Genomic DNA, 19,294 nt, shown 5'->3' with positions numbered 1-19,294 from the left:
AACCTAGACCCCTTACAGTACCTGATCGCTTTTATAATTGATACTCCTCCAGACAACATGTCACACCACATGTCCTACAGAAGTCACATCAGAAACCCCTCCAGATGTCAGTCACTCCACAACCCTTCCGGATGTTAGATTTCACACCACATCCGCTCTAAACATCGGTGTTCATTCCACAACCCCTCCAGACAGCCTTCACGCCACAATCCCTCCAGACATTGAAGTTCACACCACAATAATATGATAATGTGTTGGATGCTGCAAGAGAAGTGCTGTCACAAACACTCTATAGAGGAAAAAGGATAAGCCGGCACCTAGAAAACTGTTAGTTACTGCAAGCATCCCCACAAAATCAGGCAGAGATTCAGAATTTCCGATATTTCCAGCTATATATTAGAGGGTTGGATGAGGTTGGACTCAGGAAGATAATGAGATTCATGACGGGTGCTGATGTAAAAGTCTAGTTCACCTCTTAGGATGGTCTGTTGAGACGCCATGTCACACACACTATAGTGCTTGTCCAGCAGCACCAGCCCCACCACAGCTTAGCCGCCCGATGCAGCCTCCATGAGAGGAGTCAGACCAATCTAAAAGAGAGAACATATGGGTCAGTGACATACTGCAACACACAGACACCACACTGTCTAACACCAAACATAATTTCTGATGCCTTTGACTCAAGCCCAGATAACATGACCTGCCAAGTTCAGCTGATGGTGGCTGCTCTCAACTTGGAGCGGTGCTCCATGTTGTCAGTGCTGCGTTGCGCTTGGTCTCGTCGGGAGTGTGGATGTCTGAGCCCATGTCCAGCAGCAGCTTGACCACAAGGACGTGACCATTCATGGCAGCCAGCATCAGCAGAGAGCTATCCAATGTACTTCTAGTCCTGACAGGAAACAAACACACAGTGAGAGAGGAACAGACAGAGGTGGAAACATGTGGACAGAGAAGATATTACACATAGTTCAGAGTGGTAAAAATATTTGACTGACAGGGATGGTTGTGTGTTTCAGAGGTTGATAAACTGTCATCTGGAGTTGATTTCAGCACCAGCATTCATGAGGATATTGATATTGATGCAGCCCCCTGAGGCGGCCAGGCTGAGAGGAGTAATCTGAAATGCTACACTGCTCCTTGTTGGCCCCACGCAGCAGCAACAGTTTTGTCACCTGGAAGGAATGGACCACAGGTTATAAATTGAGAATTTCCACTAGTGTTTTATCAAAAAGGTAACAATCAACTAATCTAATGTTCAGGGAAAAATGTGTTTTAGTGAATCGCAACACCTCTTGTCTTCCTACAGAGCAGGCCAGGGAGAGAGGTGTGTTTTTGATTCTCTCAGACTGGGCTTCGATGTACTCTCCTTTATCCAGTAGGATCACCACCACGGCAATGTGATCCACTGTAGCAGCCAGGATTAGAGGAGTGAAAGCAGGGTACAGAGAGATTACTCTCTAACACCTATATACAGACTCCCACTTCTACACAGAAACTATACATTTCCCAGAAAAATGTACATATAAATATAAGAATCTAGCTAGGTGGTGTGATGTAGATGTGCATCGATGTCCAGAGGGGGAGCATGGGGGGGTGGGGACACTGAATTGATGGGCATCTGTGCTGTGGGTATGGGCGAGGTTGTAGTGTTCAACATAGACACTACTGCTCACTGCTACTGTAACAGAGGGAGAGAGAACAATTAATAAAAGAGCATTCAACCTATAACTAAATCAAATTAGATTTTGTTTAGAAGCAGTTGGGAATTATGTTGAATGTATTGAAACCATGTTCAGCATTAAGGAAAAGGATGGGGGACAGAACACTCACCTTACTACTTGTTATTAGAAGAAGAAAGAAAGTGAAGAACTGCTTCTACAGTAACTGCTCACATAACTGCCATGATGTCTACCAGCGTGTCAGTGACGGTCTGTGGGGAAGGCCACTGCGTCTGTCGGAGGCCTGAGTGAGAAGGCCCGGGTTCCAGGCCTGTCAACTATTGTCCCAACATCTACTGCTGGCTCACCATCAGCCTCTGTAGGGCAGGGTAGGTGATGTTGGGGTAGTCTGCTGTACTAAAGTCTAGAATGCTGAGTGGCCAAGGTAAGAAGCTGGTCTACAGAGGTAGGTGGCTACCCTGGGGTCACCCTTCAGGCCTTTGGCATTCACGCACTCTTTGGTGAACTTCTTCTTGAGGATCCTCTTCTTCTGCAGCTCAGCCTTCTCTATGGCTGAGATACTTTGGCTGAACTCATTCAGTTTGCTATCCGTCTCTTCCACAATGCACTCCAGGGGCTGGTACAAGTAGAAGAGGGGCAGCAGATCTGTCTGGACTGTCTGCAGCAAGTGGGTTACCCTGGAAGGGGCTCGGCCTCTACTTGAAGCCGTCTGAGACAGCTACACAAGACAAGACAACCAGTTAGCTACAAGGTTGTACCATACAATATTACAGCAATCCTTATAACGCTTTGATGCCTTGAGCACTCAACTATTGTCTCGTTGTCTTCTTGGTCAGGGAATTAAAGTTAGATCTGTATTTACTATTGGACTGACATTTTGTTAATTTAATATTTTTTTCTCACCTTTTTATTTAACCAGGTAGGCAATTTGAGAACAAGTTCTCATTCACAATTGCGACCTGGCCAAGATAAAGCAAAGCAGTTTGACACATACAACAACAGAGTTACACATGGTGTAAAAAAAAACAGTCAATAATAGAGTAGAAAAATAAATCTATATAAAATGTGAGCAAATGAGGTGAGATAAGGGAGGTAAAGGCAACAAGAAAAAGGCCATGGTGGCGAAGTAAATGCAAAATAGCAAGTAAAACACTGGAATGGTAGATTTGCAGTGGAAGAATGTGCAAGGTAGAGAGAAATAATGGGGTGCAAAGGAGCAAAATAAATACAGTAGGGGGAGAGGTAGTTGTTTGAGCTAAATTATAGATGGGCTATGTACCGGTGCATTAATCTGTGAGCTGCTTTGACAGCTGGTGCTTAAAGCTAGTGAGGGAGATGTGTTTCCAGTTTCAGAGATTTTTGTAGTTCATTCCAGTCATTGGCAGCAGTGAACTGGAAGGAGAGGCGGCCAAAGAAAGAATTGGTTTTGGGGGTGACCAGAGAGATATACCTGCTGGAGCGCGTGCTACAGGTGGGTGATGACAGATGGAGGTGTTGTGATGTTGGAGGGTACTCTGTCTCTTGTGGGGGCACTAACATGGCCAGGTTTTGGAATGGAAGTCGTGGAGCCTGTTTGGGTTAGGTCAGATATTACAAAAGTATTTGGAATCAACTTATAAAAGTGATTTTAATACAAATACATATCTCTAGTAGTACAGTAGTTTGTTTATTGGTAAACCAGCAGTCCCTACCTGAGAGGTGTCATGGGAGGGGGATGAGAGCTGAGATGCAGTAGGTTTGGCACAGGGACCAAAAGGATGGGGTAGTCAAGGAGGTAGGACACCACGATGGTGTGACCATCCTTAGTTCCTCTTTGCTCTCCTTTCCTCCCTTCTCCTACTCGTCGCTGCTTCCGATTTTCTAAGATCTTGCTGTTCGTTTTGGTGATAGCCAAGTGAATTTCCATAATGGTATGAAGCGAGGATGAGCCAATCTCAAATAGTTTGGTTTGGGAGAACCAAACAGAGAGGCTGTCCAGTTAGGAGAGTTTCTGCTCACCTGCAGCCAGCAGGTATTTGACTAGCTCCAAGTGTCCCTCTATGAGAAGTGTTGAGCAGCCCAGCTTGAAGTTGGCCCCGGCAGGGCCGTCTCCTGGATCCCCTCGAGTGTTGATTTTGGTACCTGCAGACAAGAGACAAACACTCTTAGTACAAAAAAGGTGCTATCTAGAACCTAAAAGGGTTCTTTGGTTGTTCCCATAGGAGAACCCTTTGAATTAGAATTCGACCGGTTAATCGGAATGGCCGATTAATTGGGGCCGATTTCAAGTTTTCATAACAATCGGAAATCTGTATTTTTGGGCACCGATTTTTTATTTTTTTAGTTGAACCTTTTTAACTAGGCAAGTCAGTTATTAAAGAACACATTCTTATTTTCAATGACGGCCTAGGAACGATGGGTTTACTGCCTCGTTCAGGGGCAGAACGACAGATTTTCATCTTGTCAGCTCGGGGATCCAATCTTGCAACCTTACAGTTAACTAGTCCAACGCATTAACGACCTGCCTCTCCCTCATTGCACTCCACAAGGAGACTGCCTGTTATGCGAATGCAGTAAGCCAAGGTAAGTTGCTAGCTAGCATTAAACTTATCTTATAAAAAACAATCATAATCACTAGTTAACTACACATGGTTGATGATATTACTAGATATTATCTAGCGTGTCCTGCGTTGCATATAATCTGACTGAGCATACAAGTATCTAAGTATCTGACTGAGTGGTGGTAAGCAGAAGCAGGCGCGTAAACATTCATTCAAACAGCACTTTTGTGCTTTTTGCCAGCAGCTCTTCGTTGTGCGTCAAGAATTGCGCTGTTTATGACTTCAAGCCTATCAAATCCCGAGATGAGGCTGGTTTAACCAAAGTGAAATGGCTAGCTAGTTAGCGCGCGCTAATAGCATTTAATAGCATTTATCTAGTAGTTGTTCCCCTTGCTCTGCATGGGTAATGCTGCTTTGATGGTGGCTGTTGTCGATGTGTTGCTGGTTCGAGCCCAGGGAGGAGTGAGGAGGGACAGAAGCTATACTATTACACTGGCAATACTAAAGTGCCTATAAGAACATCCAATAGTCAAAGGTTTATGAAATACAAATGGTATAGAGGGAAATAGTCCTATAATTCCTATAATAACTACAACCGAAAACTTCTTACCTGGGAATATTGAAGACTCATGTTAAAAGGAACCACCAGCTTTCGTGTGTTCTCATGTTCTTAGCAAGGAACTGAAACGTTAGCTTTCTTACATAGCACATATTGCACTTCGCCAACACTTTGTTTTTGCATTATTTAAACCAAATTGAACATGTTTCATTATTTACTTGAGGCTAAATTGATTTTATTGATGTATTATATTAAGTAATAATAAGTGTTCATTCAGTATTGTTGTAATTGTCATTATTACAAATAAATAAAAATAAATTTAAAAAAAATTGGCCGATTTAATCGGTATCAGCTTTTTTGGTCCTCCAATAATCGGTATTAGCGTTGAAAAATCATAATCAGTCGACCTCTACTTTGAATATTCTTTTTGGTTCCATGTAGAACCCTTTCCACAACTCAGTAAGATAATGAGCTTAAAACTTAATATAATCACTTGATAATTTTGTTTCCAAAAGAGAGGTTTCGTATTTTGCCTCAACAATGAGCTTGGGCGGTCAATATGATTGTGAAATCTCTAAACAGAATAACTAGTTTAATTCAAACCCAGAGAGAGAGAGAGCCCATACCTTGTGCCAAAAATAGCGCCACCATGTCCTCTTGCCCCTCTCATGCAGCCTCTATGAGTGGGGTGTATCCCTCATTATTGACCTCCTCCAGGTTGGCGCCCCTCTCAATCAGCAGGGCAGCCACCTCGGTCTGTCCCCTTCAGCGTCAGGATAACAGAGTTCATCCCTAGTTCTGGTGCTAGCTGGACTGTGTTACAGATGAGCTAGCATGTAAGCCCATAAGAACAAATACAATTCGATAGCTTCATTGGAAGTAGTGGGTAGAGGCAAATTTGTTCTCTGCCATTGCAAGGCATGAAATGTCAAAAACAGTCTCATGACAATGGTATGGACCTCTGAAAGCATTCCTCTCTACAAGCCTGTATTTGTTGTTGAGAGAGTCCTTTCAGGTGATCCCTGGCCCCATACAGCTGTGGAAGGCTGTACTTAAGCAGTGGACAGCCATGCAGAGCTACAGCGTATCTGCAGGGGTGGATTCTGAGTGCTCGAGGTGAACAACATGCTGCAATTCTTCCTATAAGATAAAAAACAAGTACAATAATTTGGATTATATTTCATTAAAATGTACATTTCCTGCCTTAGTTATGGGTAAACTGTGATGGTTAGTTGTGAACTCAACCTATAATTTTGACATGAGTATAGCTCTGCAGATACTAGAATCTGAAGAATCTCAAATATAAAATATATTTTGATTTGTTTAACACTTTTTTGGGTACTACATGATTCCATGTGTTATTTCATAGTTTTGATGTCTTCACTATTATTCTACAATGTAGAAAATAGTACAAATAAAGAAATGCCCTGGAATGAGTAGGTGTGTCCAAACTTTTGACGGGTTCAGTTATTCTATCATTCCCTTGCCAAACAATATTAATGTTATGTGGTAATACAACATTTTGTGGGTGGCTTTGCCACCCAGGCCTCTATGGTTGCCATGAAGGCATGTCTAGATCCACAACACGCTAGGTAACGGGCTCTGGTAAAGCTAGGTGGACCAATCATCTGCTTAGTGGATTCTACCATTTACAGATACATTAACAAAGAAACTACAGAGTGAATGACCTGTTTCTCAAAAAGCAAAAGGGTTGCAAATGTCAATTTCCTGTATCCCTAATAATTTGTATAATTAATTATTTGCATGATTGTTTTCAAGAAAAATTCCCAAAAGATTGTCTAGGATCAGCATTGAGGGCATTCTTCTGTGACCAAGACAAAGGCTGCATTCCAAACACTTAAAATACACACCCTCTACCCTTAGCCCTCAAATTAAGTGGACACTTCTGATGATGTCTGACAAGTTTACACTTGCAGGGTGAGGGAGGAAGGAATGAATTTTAAATGGGCTGCCCTGGAAATTCGTCACTCGTTCCTCCCGCAATGATAATTATTTCAGGCACTGGTAGCTTGTGCGTGCGTTATATGCTCTACAGTCAATTATGATTGCATGTCTACTTATATTAACTATATAATTATTAATATGCCTACTGTATGATAGCTATCAAATGAATTTGCTAACTAACGTTAGCCTGCCTAGCTGGAACTTCTGAAAAATTTCCAAAAGCTAACCAAGCAAAAATACTTTTACGAAATGTTTGTGCATTAGTAGCATCATTTCTAACTTATTTACATTTATTTTTACTTACTCCTCTTGACTCCATATAGATTTTGAGGTTAAGTTTTGGCGGACTTTTCTTAGCGGATGTGTAATTATCGTGAATTGAATTATGGTGCGTTTCAAGCCCCGAAGTGAACATTAATTGTACACTCGTAAACACCATTAAAAAAAGAGGGCCGAGGGGCTTACTTTGCAAACTTCCATTGCTTGGCAGCGGGGATTCCCTCAAGGGCAAAGGTGAGGGTAAATGGAGGAGGGTGTCCACGGTCCAAACACTTAAAAGACACACCCTATCCCTTTCAGCCCTCAAATTAAGTGGACACTTCTGATGATGTATCATGACGTTTGACGAGTATACACTTGCAGGGCGAGGGAGGAAGGAATGATTTTTAAAAGGACCACCCTTGGCCGGAAATTCGTCACTCGTTCCTCCCGCAATGATTGTGTTTCAGCCACCTGTAGCTTGTGGATGCTTTATATGCGTAAATTCTGAGTATGTCTACTTATATTAAATATATCATTAATATACTCCTACTGTATGATGGCTATCAAATGAATTAGCTAACTAACGTTAGCTCCCTTAGTTCCTTTTTGCAAGAGCAAAAACATTGCTTGTGTTTTCTCACCCTCCTCAACCCATTTTGCTCTAGATCTAATAAAGGCCCCTTTAACTAAATCAATGTACATTTGATCTAGTTCTATTCGAAATGTATACAAATCTGTTTCTACCTCGGCTGACAGGGTATCCTTTTCTAAAAGAACATTCAATTTATTCATAATCTCATCTTCTTTCAAACATTTCTGCTTCTTTAGTTCCTTACTGCGTGTAATGGCGAAAGATCTTACCTTGAATTTAAATATTTCCCAGTTACTTCCATGCTTTGGTTCTAAATCATTTGAGTTAAACGAGTTTGTGCTCTTGTTAAAGACAGGATCATTTAGGAGTGAATTATTACGTTTCCAGTATCCTCGAATGCCACTGGAATTTCAGCACATTCTAACTTCAATAATATAAATTTATGATCAGTCAATGGAGCATGTTTCATACTGTAAAGGTGGGGGAGAAATGAGAAAGAGATCAATTCTGGATCTCCATGTATTGATCACTGTCAGTTTACTGCAAAATGATGTGATGTCACTATTCTGAGATCTTTGCGCTATTCTAGGTGGACATCTATCTGAAGAGTTATCAGGTGTTTCATTAAAGTCTCCAGCTACTATGAGCCATACTTGTTTTGCAGCTCGGTAAGCGTATCAGCAAGATCCAAAAATAAAGTCGTATTTGAGGTGTAAGTGTTGTACCCATATACATTGCATATAATAAAACAAGCATGATCTAGTTTTGAGATCAATATAACCCTTCTCCCATCTTTGGAAAAACAAGACTGAAATATCACCTCTAAACTTATAAAGCAATATTATTTAACCAGCTGAGTGGTTACACCATGACTATAATAAACAGTATTTCCCTATTGTGATTTCCAAAAACTAGAATTTGAATTGCAGGAGTGAGTCTTGGAGTAAAATGAAATCTGCATTTACTGTTTACAAAAGAAAAAAAATAGCTTTTTCTTTTAGTTATGTTTCGTAAACCCCTGGTATTTAGAGATACAGTATTTTGTGCATTGAATTCAAAACGTTGCATAACCTGATAAAAATAAGAAGACAAATACAGTGTCGTGATATGAATATCTGGTTAACTAGTAAGCTAGGTTTCGTCCCCTTGCCTGCAATTGTCAACTCGTCAGACGTCTTTATACGTCATCAGAACTTAATTTGAGGGCTGAGGGGAGAGGGTGTCTTTTACGTGTTTGGAATGCAGGCCGTATTTTGGCTAATGTAATACGACATCTGGGAATTTTTGGCATACTAACCATATACATACTGTGACCAATAAGCATACTAAATACTCAATGTACGTTAGTATGAGTATACGAACACAGATCTCGTTTTCCCCCCCGAGTTCCAAGTTGTCTTGAAAGCACAACTGTATACACTACAGTATCACCATGATATATGGGAGCTATAGAAAGCAGACGGACCGTTGGAGCTACTACGTCAACATATCCACAGATTTGTATAACTAAACCAAGATAGACCACATCCTTTCGTTTCCATTGCGAACAAATGTGTCATAGTGTGCAGAACAAATAAGGAGGTGGGCAGAGTCAAGCACGAGCTAGCAAGATCATATTTGCCTGTTCGAGCATTCATCTCCATATTTCCGCGAATTCGTATTTTCACTCCTGAACAACATGATTTAAAAAATATTTTGGCAAATGGCAAAGTCTACAAAACTCTGTCCACAGATTTTAGTTCTGGGAACAGAAAACTGTATTGAGATCAAATGTTTCATCGATGAGAAAATGAGCAGAAGCGGATGCTTCACATTTATACATCAAGTAAAATATATATCTCATTGTTCTATCTGTGACATTCCTGTTACGGAAGCGGTAAATCAAAAACGGCTGCCATCAGGAAATAGATATCGGGAACCGGACCGGCTAAATGGAGAACAGCGCAGGGGACACTGTACAACAACGCCACGATGATACACAAAGTAATTTATCCAGCGACATGGATGACACCTGCGTGTTCTGTATGATTTCTGAAAACCAAGACAAAGACACAGAAATTGTTAAACAGGTAATAATATATCGTGGGGATGGGCTCGTACGCAAGCATTTCGCGGTCAAGTCAGGGTTCGGGTCTAAAAGCACTGTTTCGGCTGCTGCTACAGTTTTGCTTCGGTACTGTAGTTATCTGACGCAATTTCCATAAACGTCCACATAGAGATGTGAAAGTTCTTAATAAGACACACGAGATATCATCTTTGTGCACAAAACGATAATTTAATTATTCACATAACTTTTTCATCACACATGGCCGAAGATAATAACAATTTAAATGTTATATACATCCAACCGAGTACCACAGTAGGAATCATAATACTGTAACGACCCTGGGTTTATAATCGCGGAAAACGACTCTGCAGCACGAGCATGTTTTTGCGGCACAGTCGATAGCGCGCCGGATCTCGGGCTCGAAGATCGAGGGTTCGAGCCCTGCTCCCTTGTGTTTCATTACAAGACATAAAACTTAGAGGTCAAACAAGGAAATGGTTCCCATTGTTTCTCCACCATTCATTTTTGCCACAGACCTCGTTTTAAAATGATGGAAAGAACAATTGGAACCGTTATTCTGTCTGTGTCTTTATCTGTCTATGTTTTGTGGGTATTATGAGTGTTTTTGGATGACGTGATGACATTGTCACTGAACCCTGTGTGATGTTGGTCAGTATCAGAGTGACTTTTAGGAAAATGTGGCCCACTGTGCTCAGAATGGCAGAAATCACATTTAGTTTATGGTAATTTATCTTAACAGAACACTCAACTCTGATGTAATCACCACCTTCCGGAGACACCTGAAACCCCACCTCTTCAAGGAATACCTAGGATAGGATAAAGCAATCCTTCTCACCCCCCCCCCCCCCCTTAAATGATTTAGATGCACTATTGTAAAGTGGCTGTTCCACTGATGTCAGAAGGTGAATTCACCAATTTGTAAGTCGCTCTGGATAAGAGCGTCTGCTAAATGACTTAAATGTAAATGTAAATGTAACAGTATTCCTCATTCTTACTGAATTCCGATGAGCAATTTGAAGATGTTAGAATACATAGGCGATGCGCCGATACCGGTTATTGGAGAACCAAAAAAAGCCAATACCGATTAATCGGCATATATATTTATTTATCAGTTGAAGTTGAAAGTTTACATACACCTTAGCCAAATACATTTAAACTCAGTTTTTCACAATTCCTGACATTTAATCTTAGTACAAATTCCCTGTCTTAGGTCATTTAGGATCACCATGTTTTTTTTTAAGAATGTGAAATGTCAGAATAATAGTAGAGAATGATTTCATTCAGCTTTTATTTCTTTCATCACATTCCCAGTGGGTCAGAAGTTTACATACACTCAACTTAAATTGTTTAACTTGGGTCAAACGTTTCGGGTAGCCTTCCACAAGCTTCCCACAATAAGTTGGGTGAATTTTGTCCCATTCCTCCTGACAGAGCTGGTGTAACTGAATCAGGTTTGTAGGCCTCCTTGCTCACACACACTTTTTCAGTTCTGCCCACAAATTTTCTATGGGATTGAGGTCAGGGCTTTGTGATGGCCATTCCAATACCTTGACTTTGTTGTCCTTAAGCCATTTTGCCACAACTTTGGAAGTATGCTTGGGGTCATTGTCCATTTGGAAGACCCATTTGCGACCCAGCTTTAACTTCCTGACTGATGTCTTGAGATGTTGCTTCAATATATCCACATCATTTTCCTCTATTTTGTGATGTGCACCAGTCCCTCCTGCAGCAAAGCACCCCCACAACATGATGCTGCCATCCCTGTGCTTCACAGTTGGGATGGTGTTCTTCGGCTTGCAAGCATCCCCCTTTTTCCTCCGAACATAAGGATGGTCATTATGGCCAAACAGTTCTATTTTTGTTTCATCAGACCAGTGGACATTTCTCCAAGAAGTACGATCTTTGTCCCCATGTGCAGTTGCAAACCGTAGTCTGGCTTTTTATGGCGGTTTTGGAGCAGTGGCTTCTTCCTTGCTGAGCGGCCTTTCAGGTTATGTCGACATAGGACTCGTTTTACTGTGGATATAGATACTTTTGTACCTGTTTCCTCCAGCATCTTCACAAGGTCCTATGCTGCTGTTCTGGGATTGATTTGCACTTTTTGTACCAAAATACATTCATCACTAGGAGACAGAACGCGTCTCCTTCCTGAGCGGTATGATGGCTGCGTGGTCCAATGGTGTTTATACTTGCGTACTGTTGTTTGTACAGATTAACGTGGTACATTCAGGCATTTGGAAATTGCTCCCAAGGATGAACCAGACTTGTGGAGGTCTACAACTCTTTTTCTGAGGTCTTGGCTGGTTTCTTTTGATATTCCCATGATGTCAAGCAAAGAGGCACTGAGTTTGAAAGTAGGCCTTGAAATACATCCACATGTACACCTCCAATTGACTCAAATGATGTCAATTAGCCTATCAGAAGCTTCTAAAGCCATGACATCATTTTCTGGAATTTTCCAAGCTGTTTAAAGGCACAGTGAACTTCTGACCCATTGAAATTGTGATACAGTGAAATAATCTGTCTGTAAACAATTGTTAGAAAAATGAATTGTGTCATGCACAAAGTAGATGTCTTAACCGACTTGCCAAAACTATAGTTTGTGAACAAGAAATTTGTGGAGTGGTTGAAAAACGAGTTTTAATGACTTCAACCTAAGTGTATGTAAACTTCCGACTTCAACTGTATGTATATATATATGTGTTATATTTATTTGTAATAATGACAATTACAACAATACTGAATGAACAAAGAACACTTATTTTAATGTAATACATAAATAAAATCTATTTAGTCTCTTATAAATAATGAAACATGCTCAATTTGGTTTAAATAATGCAAAAACCGTGTTGGAGAAGAAAGTAAAAGTGCAATATGTGCCATTAAAAAAGCTAACGTTTAAGTTCCTTGCTCAGAACATGAGAACATATGAAAGCTGGTGGTTCAATATTCCCAGTTCTTCAATATTCCCAGTTGTAGTTATTACAGGAATTATGACGCGTCAACGATTTCTCTGTATACCATTTGTATTTAATTTACCTTTGACTATTGGATGTTCTCGTAGGCACTTTAGTATTGCCAGCTTAATCTCAGGAGTTGATAGGCTTGAAGTCATAACCAGTGCTGTGAATCAAGCATTGCTAAGAGCTGCTGGCAAACGGCAGTAAAGTTTGAATGAATGCTTACAAGCCTGTTGCCGCCTACCACCGCTCAGTCAGACTGCTCTATCAAATATGAAATCGTAGACTTAATTCTATTATAATAAACACAGAAATACAAGCCTTTGGTCATTAATTTGGTAAAATCTGGAAACGATCATTTGGAAAACAAAACGTTTATTATTTCAGTGAAATACGGAACCGTTCCGTATTTTATCAAACGGGTGGCAACCCGAAGTCAAAATATTGCTGTTACATTGCACAACCTTCAATGTTATGTCATAATTATATAAGATTCTGGCAAATTAGTTCGCAATGAGCCAGGCGGCCTAAACTGTTGCATATAACCTGAATCTGTGTGCAATGAACGCAAGAGAAGTGGCACGATTTCCCTAGTTAATATTGCCTGCTAACATTCATTTCTTTTAACTAAATATGCAGGTTTAAAAATATATACTTCTGTGATTTTAAGAAAGGCATCGATGTTTATGGTTAGGTACATTCGTGCAGCGATTGTGTTTTTTTTTGCGAATGAGCTTTACTTAAATCATCCCCCGTTTGGCGAAGTAGGCTGTGATTTGATGAAAAATTTACAGGCACCGCATTGATTATATGCAACGCAGGACAAGCTAGTTAACTACACATGGTTGATGATATTACTAGGTTAACTAGTGATTATGTGAAGATTGATTGTTTTTTATAAGAAAAGTTTAATGCAAGCTGGCAACTTAACTTGGCTCCTTGCTGCACTCGCGTAACAGGTGGTCAGCCTGCCACGCAGTTTCATCGTGGGATGCAATGTAATCGGCCATAATCGGCATCCAAAAATACCGATTACTGATTGTTATGAAAACTATAAATCTGCCCTAATTATTTGTCTATGCCAATTAATCGATCGACCTCTAGTCTATACAGAAATAAATACAATCATTAAAAATAGGCTAATACACCAGAAAGCATGATTTGTAGTAATGATGATCATTAGCTTCTTTTTTTTCTTTTTTACTGTGGATTGATTTAAATTCGGATTGCTCCTACGGTCGGAAGGGGCAATTTGTGCAAAGCGCATGGCAAATAACAAATAGATTATTGTTGAGTTGTGACTGTCAGTGAAAAGCAGAGAGACCCAGCAAGGCTCATCTCAATATTTAAAAATACAATCACGTGAAAAACATTTGGAAAGCGAAAAGGCTATTGCTGTAGCTAGAAGACGATGTAAAGGCCCCAATCTGTCTTTTTAATTATAAAAATTCTCAACATAATTGAGCTAAAAGTAGCCTATCATATTGGCACCCACGGACAATATCTGCCATATCCCCGTTGTGTGTGCATATTGATTGTCTTTATCATTGGGTAAGTCAGTGCCACTTCTGTTAGTTTTTGGACAATATTTTCCCCCTCCAGATTAGATGGACGTCATATTGTATTTGCGTCTTCCCTTTTAATAGGCTCAGAGTAGACTACCCTGTAATGTTTGTTGCATAAAAAAACATTCTGCTAATGTTTCTAGTCATATAAAATGTAATAGAATTGCATGAAATGTGTTTTCCTGTGATATAGTCAAGGCCTTCTCTACGCCACTACATCCTGCATTGAACAATATTGTTTTGCAAACACTGATTGAGTTATATTATTAACCTAAATTCTGATTGGATAATCTAGTCATCACATGATGAATAATAGGCCATCTTACATAAGTCTGAAAAGGTGGGGATGCATGGAATGCTTTATTGTGAAGGTGTTACGGCTTTCTAGGTGGGAAGGAGAGTCGGACCAAAATGCGGCATGTCGATTGCGATCCATGTTTAATAAACAAACGTAAACCACGAATCAATTACAAACACTACAAAACAAAGAACGTAACGAAAACCAAAACAGCCTATACTGGTGTAAATAAACACAGAACAAGGACACTAAGGACAATCACCCACCAAACACTCAAAGAATATGGCTGCCTAAATATGGTTCCCAATCAGAGACAACGATAAACACCTGCCTCTGATTGAGAACCACTTCAGACAGCCATAGACTTAACTAGAACACCCCACTAAGCTACATCCCAATACAAACACAACACATACAAAAACCCATGCCACACCCTGGCCTGACCAAATAAATGAAGACATACACAAAATACTTCGACCAGGGCGTGACAGAAGGTGCATTTTTATGGTGAAAATGAGCTTCCCCAAACTTGAAACCCATGCACCGCATATGTCCACATTGACTTTTCCTCAGCCAACAAGACAAGTAATGAACAGAAAAATCACTAGGCTATGTCAATCTACTATCCCCCATTGTAGAAAAGTTGACCTATTCTATTGGTCAACTTGTCGTTTTGTGCAAGAAATAAATGGCCTTTTCCAATTCCAAGCAGACTCTGGGACAGTTGTGGGATGATAGACCCCAAATTCATACAACCAGTAAGCCTAGGCTACCCCCCCCCCCTCAAAAAAACAACAATAACTTAAAAAGCAATGGTGATCATGCAACAGATCAGAATGTTTAGCTTAAAATGTTGATATTATTTATTCACATTACAATCACAGCAATGCACACAAGGCAGTAGGCTATGCAAGAATGTTCGTTCCATACTGCAATTAGCAGGAAAACACCATTGTGATAAGTGCACTGCACATTGCGAGCGGTTTCATGTGACAGAGATGAAAATATCTGTTAGAAAGAGTGGAGATTTGAAGATTCAAAAACTAGCATGGGTTGCTAATATGACTAGGATTGTGCCTTTGGCTACTGGACCGTGAAGGACAGTTGAAAACCAATAGAACATGAGAGAAATGGGCTTCTGGTTTTAATGGCATATGGAAGTCTTTATAAAAGAATTGCCTCCACGTTTCTATGGTCAGATTTTGGCTACGCTACTTTGATGCGGGTAAGACTTGCCTCATCATATGATGTAAAACGTTCAGATTTCAACAGTTACGTAGGCCTATATGTTTTATAAATGCATACTGCCTCCTGTTCATTGAAAAGTGGTGTGTGATGTGCTGATGCCTGCCTACCGTTGCCTGTGCACTTGGCGAATGGGAAGGGCGCTTCTATTACCATTTGAGAAATAAAAATAGTAGTTATTTTAATCGTGGCCATCAAGACTGTTTTTAATAAACGATTGCGTTTAGAATTGTTGTGCAATGATTAGGATTATAAAATATGTTTCAAACCAGAAGCAACAAATAAGCTTTTTGAGGAGATGTAGCAGCAGCTCTTGTGCTGTCTGGTAGATTTTCTGCTCAAAGTAGGCTCTATCTGTATGCTGTGTGCGTGTGATATATAAGATGCATAACGACAAACAAAAATACACACGCCCCAATTTAATTCCCCTAAATTATGCAAATTAACCTGTAGACCGATAAGCATGACCGGTCAAATGCATTTATATTGACTGGTGTTTACATCAATGAAGAGGCTAAAAAAGCCTGGGATTTCTTTTCCTTCTCGCTGACAATTCACCGGTACCAATTGTATTTATTGGCTTTTCATTTTTTGGAGGAGGGGCAAAAGCTATTACCTGGCTAACGGAAAACCTGACCCAAAATTTAGAACAGTGTTTAGTGGTAACTTCTTCTTACTCCATTGAAGGTCTCCATTTCTTTTGTTAATCTTCTTTACAGGATTCTGAACTAGTCTGCTTTCGGGACATTAACCCCGCTGCACCACATCACTACCTGGTTGTGCCAAAAAAACATATAGTGAGCTGCTTTTCTCTCTTTAAGGAGCACGTAAAGCTAGGTGAGGAATGATTAATCCAATAACTAATGTTACATGAAATACTGTTCATTTTTGATATGCATATACACAGTTGAATGTTAATTGATTATTTATTTGTTTATGTGGCAGTTGAGAGGATGGCTGAGATGGGAAGGGCTGTGTTGCAGGAAAATGGCATTGTCAATCCAAATGACATCAGGTATAAAGTATCCTGTGTTTGCACGTGTGTGTGTGTGTGTGTGTGAAAGAGAGAGACCGATCACGTGAACATGTATGTTCATGCTTGTATTTGTATGCCGCTGGTCTGGTAGGTTCAGTGATCTTGTCTGTCCATCTACAGGATGGGGTTCCACAGACCTCCATATATCTCTGTACCTCACCTCCACCTCCATGTCCTCGCCCCGACAAGTGAGATCACTGACGACATGGCACACAAGTTCACACCAGGCACAATGAGGTTCGTCACAGTGAGTGCAAATTTTGACACACTCAGAGCAGATACAGTAGGATATACACACACAGTGACATACAGTATATACTGAACAAATATATAGACGCAACATTCAATAATTTCAACAATTTTACTGAGTTACAGTTCATATAAGGAAATCAGTCAATTAAAATAAATTCATTAGGCACTAATCAATCAATGGGTTTCACATGACTGAGCAGGGGCGCAGCCATGGGTGGCCCTGGCAGTGCATAGGCTCACCCACTCGGGAGCCACGCACACCCATTGGTGAACCAGGCCCAGCCAATCTGAACGAGTCTTTCCCAACAAAAGGGCGTTATTACAGACAGAAGTACTCCTCAGTTTCATTAGATGTCCGGGTGTCAGATCTCAGACGATCCCGCAAGTAACAGAGCCGGATGTGGAGTTCCTGGGTTGGCATGGTTACAAGTTGTTTGCATTTGTGAGGCTGGTTGTACGTACTGCTAAATTCTCTAAAACAACATTGGAGGAAGCTTATGATAGAGAAATGAACAAGCTTTTTGTGAGTATGGAACATTTCTGGGATCTTTTATTTCAGCTCATGAAAAATGGGACCAACACATGTTGTGTTTATATTTTTGTTCAGTATAGTTGCAGAACACACTTTCATATACAGGTACACATACATAATGTGTCTTCAATTAGTGTAAAATGTACATTTCCTGCAGGAGGATTTATTGCGCAGGACCCTGGTCAGTGGAGTGGATCCAGATCATTATCTGATGCTGACATGCATCAGTGGGAGAGGGCTCTCTGAATGAAAACAGACTATACTATCAAAGAATATCAATACCTTTGTATATTAAGACATCTGCTCCATTTATTTTTTTACTCTGAAATTCACAAAATAATTAATAAACCTGATCAGTTCACTTCATAATGAATACTGTGATTTATACAAGTTAAAGCCCCAGTGCAGTTGAAAATTGGATTTTCCTGTGTTTTATATATTTCCACACTGAGGTTGGAATAATACTGTGTAATTGTGAAAATTATGATAGTGCCATTTTTGTGTAAGAGATGTTTGAAAAGACCCCCTGAAATGTCAGCCTGTTTTGGTGAGATGGATTTTTGGCCTGCCTGGTGTTAAATTAGTTAAAAGACCAATAAGAAAAAGAGTTCCAAACCTCTCTTCCAATAATAGCTAATATTCAGTTTTCCCCTTTCCGATCAGAACACCCCTAGACAGTACTAGAGGTACTTAACTGATTTGATATTGAGATAAAAACAGCGACATTAGACCTTTAAGGATAGGGCCACTAGAGTTGACTGCACCAACCAGTTTATCTACACAGGTTGACAAAATACCAGGTAGGTTAAAGGTCCCGGACAGACATCCTGATTTCCATATAAAATAGCCTTTTGTTTGGTTAAGGTAACAGCATCAATATATACAAAATGCTTTTATAATTTAGCTAGTGAGCTAAAAGGGAATTGTCATTACTGTTTAATCAATGCTAGCTAGTTAATTTTGGACAATTTCAAAAAATATATATATATTTACGGCCAGACTATGTTCATAAACCAAATATATATTTATATATTTTATATACTGTATACAACTTCCATTTAGCATGTCTCTTCTGTTGCATTTACAGCAGCACTGACAGATGTGTTGACAGGACAAGTTCAACTGCGTCTGAGTTTTAAAGGACCCATCCCCCCTTTCGTTCCATCCTAGCTAGCCAGTAACTAGCTAACATTGGAGTAAACCCATTCGAATTCAATCACTTTGTGACAGCATCTGTTTTGATTTAAACAAAAAACTTTTCATACCTGTTTGCCCATGGAAGAACTGCTCAGAAAGGGACTTTTTGGATCTGAATGCAGAATATTCAGGAGATAAAGGTGCTCATACTTGATCAATTTATTAAATAGTTTGACAACCCTGTTTGTAATCTTTCACATATCAATCTTAACTGTTTATCTTCTTCAGTGATGAAGACATGGATGTCTCATGGTAAGGTGGGTTAGGCAAAATAGGTCAACGTTGAACACCTTTATCTCTTGAATGTTTTGGCATTCAGGTCCAAAAAGTCACTTTCTGAGCACTTCTATAATGGGCAAATATGGATGGAAGTTTTTGTTCAAATCAAAAGGGGTGCTGTAAAAGAAAATTTGAATTCACCCTGCATTTACAGACACACATACATTTACAGACACAGAGGAAAAGAGAAACCCATAAGTGTCTTTGCCATAGATGAATAGGGGAAACATCTAATTATATTTGCTGACACCCTGCAGTCAAATTTT

The 19,294-nt window shown here is 40.0% G+C and overlaps 1 protein-coding gene and 1 pseudogene across 2 annotated transcripts; one reads left to right on the top strand and one right to left on the bottom strand.

The window, feature by feature from the left end:
• Positions 1-307: 307 nt before the first annotated feature.
• On the bottom strand, positions 308-1,671 carry LOC135557694 (ankyrin repeat and KH domain-containing protein 1-like; annotated as a pseudogene).
• A 7,569-nt stretch (positions 1,672-9,240) lies between these two features.
• On the top strand, positions 9,241-17,912 carry LOC135557212 (adenosine 5'-monophosphoramidase HINT3-like). Of its 2 annotated transcripts, none has more exons than XM_064990415.1 (5): positions 9,241-9,665; positions 16,452-16,569; positions 16,678-16,747; positions 16,889-17,005; positions 17,710-17,912. In XM_064990415.1, exons 1-5 carry the CDS (start codon positions 9,528-9,530, stop codon positions 17,762-17,764), a joined length of 498 nt encoding a protein of 165 aa, XP_064846487.1. In that variant the 5' UTR covers positions 9,241-9,527; the 3' UTR covers positions 17,765-17,912. The 2 variants fall into 2 exon arrangements, with proteins under 2 accessions (XP_064846487.1, XP_064846486.1); XM_064990414.1 differs by having other exon boundaries at positions 16,889-17,015.
• Positions 17,913-19,294: the final 1,382 nt, after the last annotated feature.

The sequence above is a fragment of the Oncorhynchus masou genome, chromosome 16, assembly GCF_036934945.1.
Source record: "Oncorhynchus masou masou isolate Uvic2021 chromosome 16, UVic_Omas_1.1, whole genome shotgun sequence".
NCBI classification, from domain to species: domain Eukaryota; kingdom Metazoa; phylum Chordata; class Actinopteri; order Salmoniformes; family Salmonidae; genus Oncorhynchus; species Oncorhynchus masou.
The sequence above is the reverse complement of the archived record's forward strand: the minus strand, read 5'-3'. Positions and strand labels throughout refer to the sequence as shown.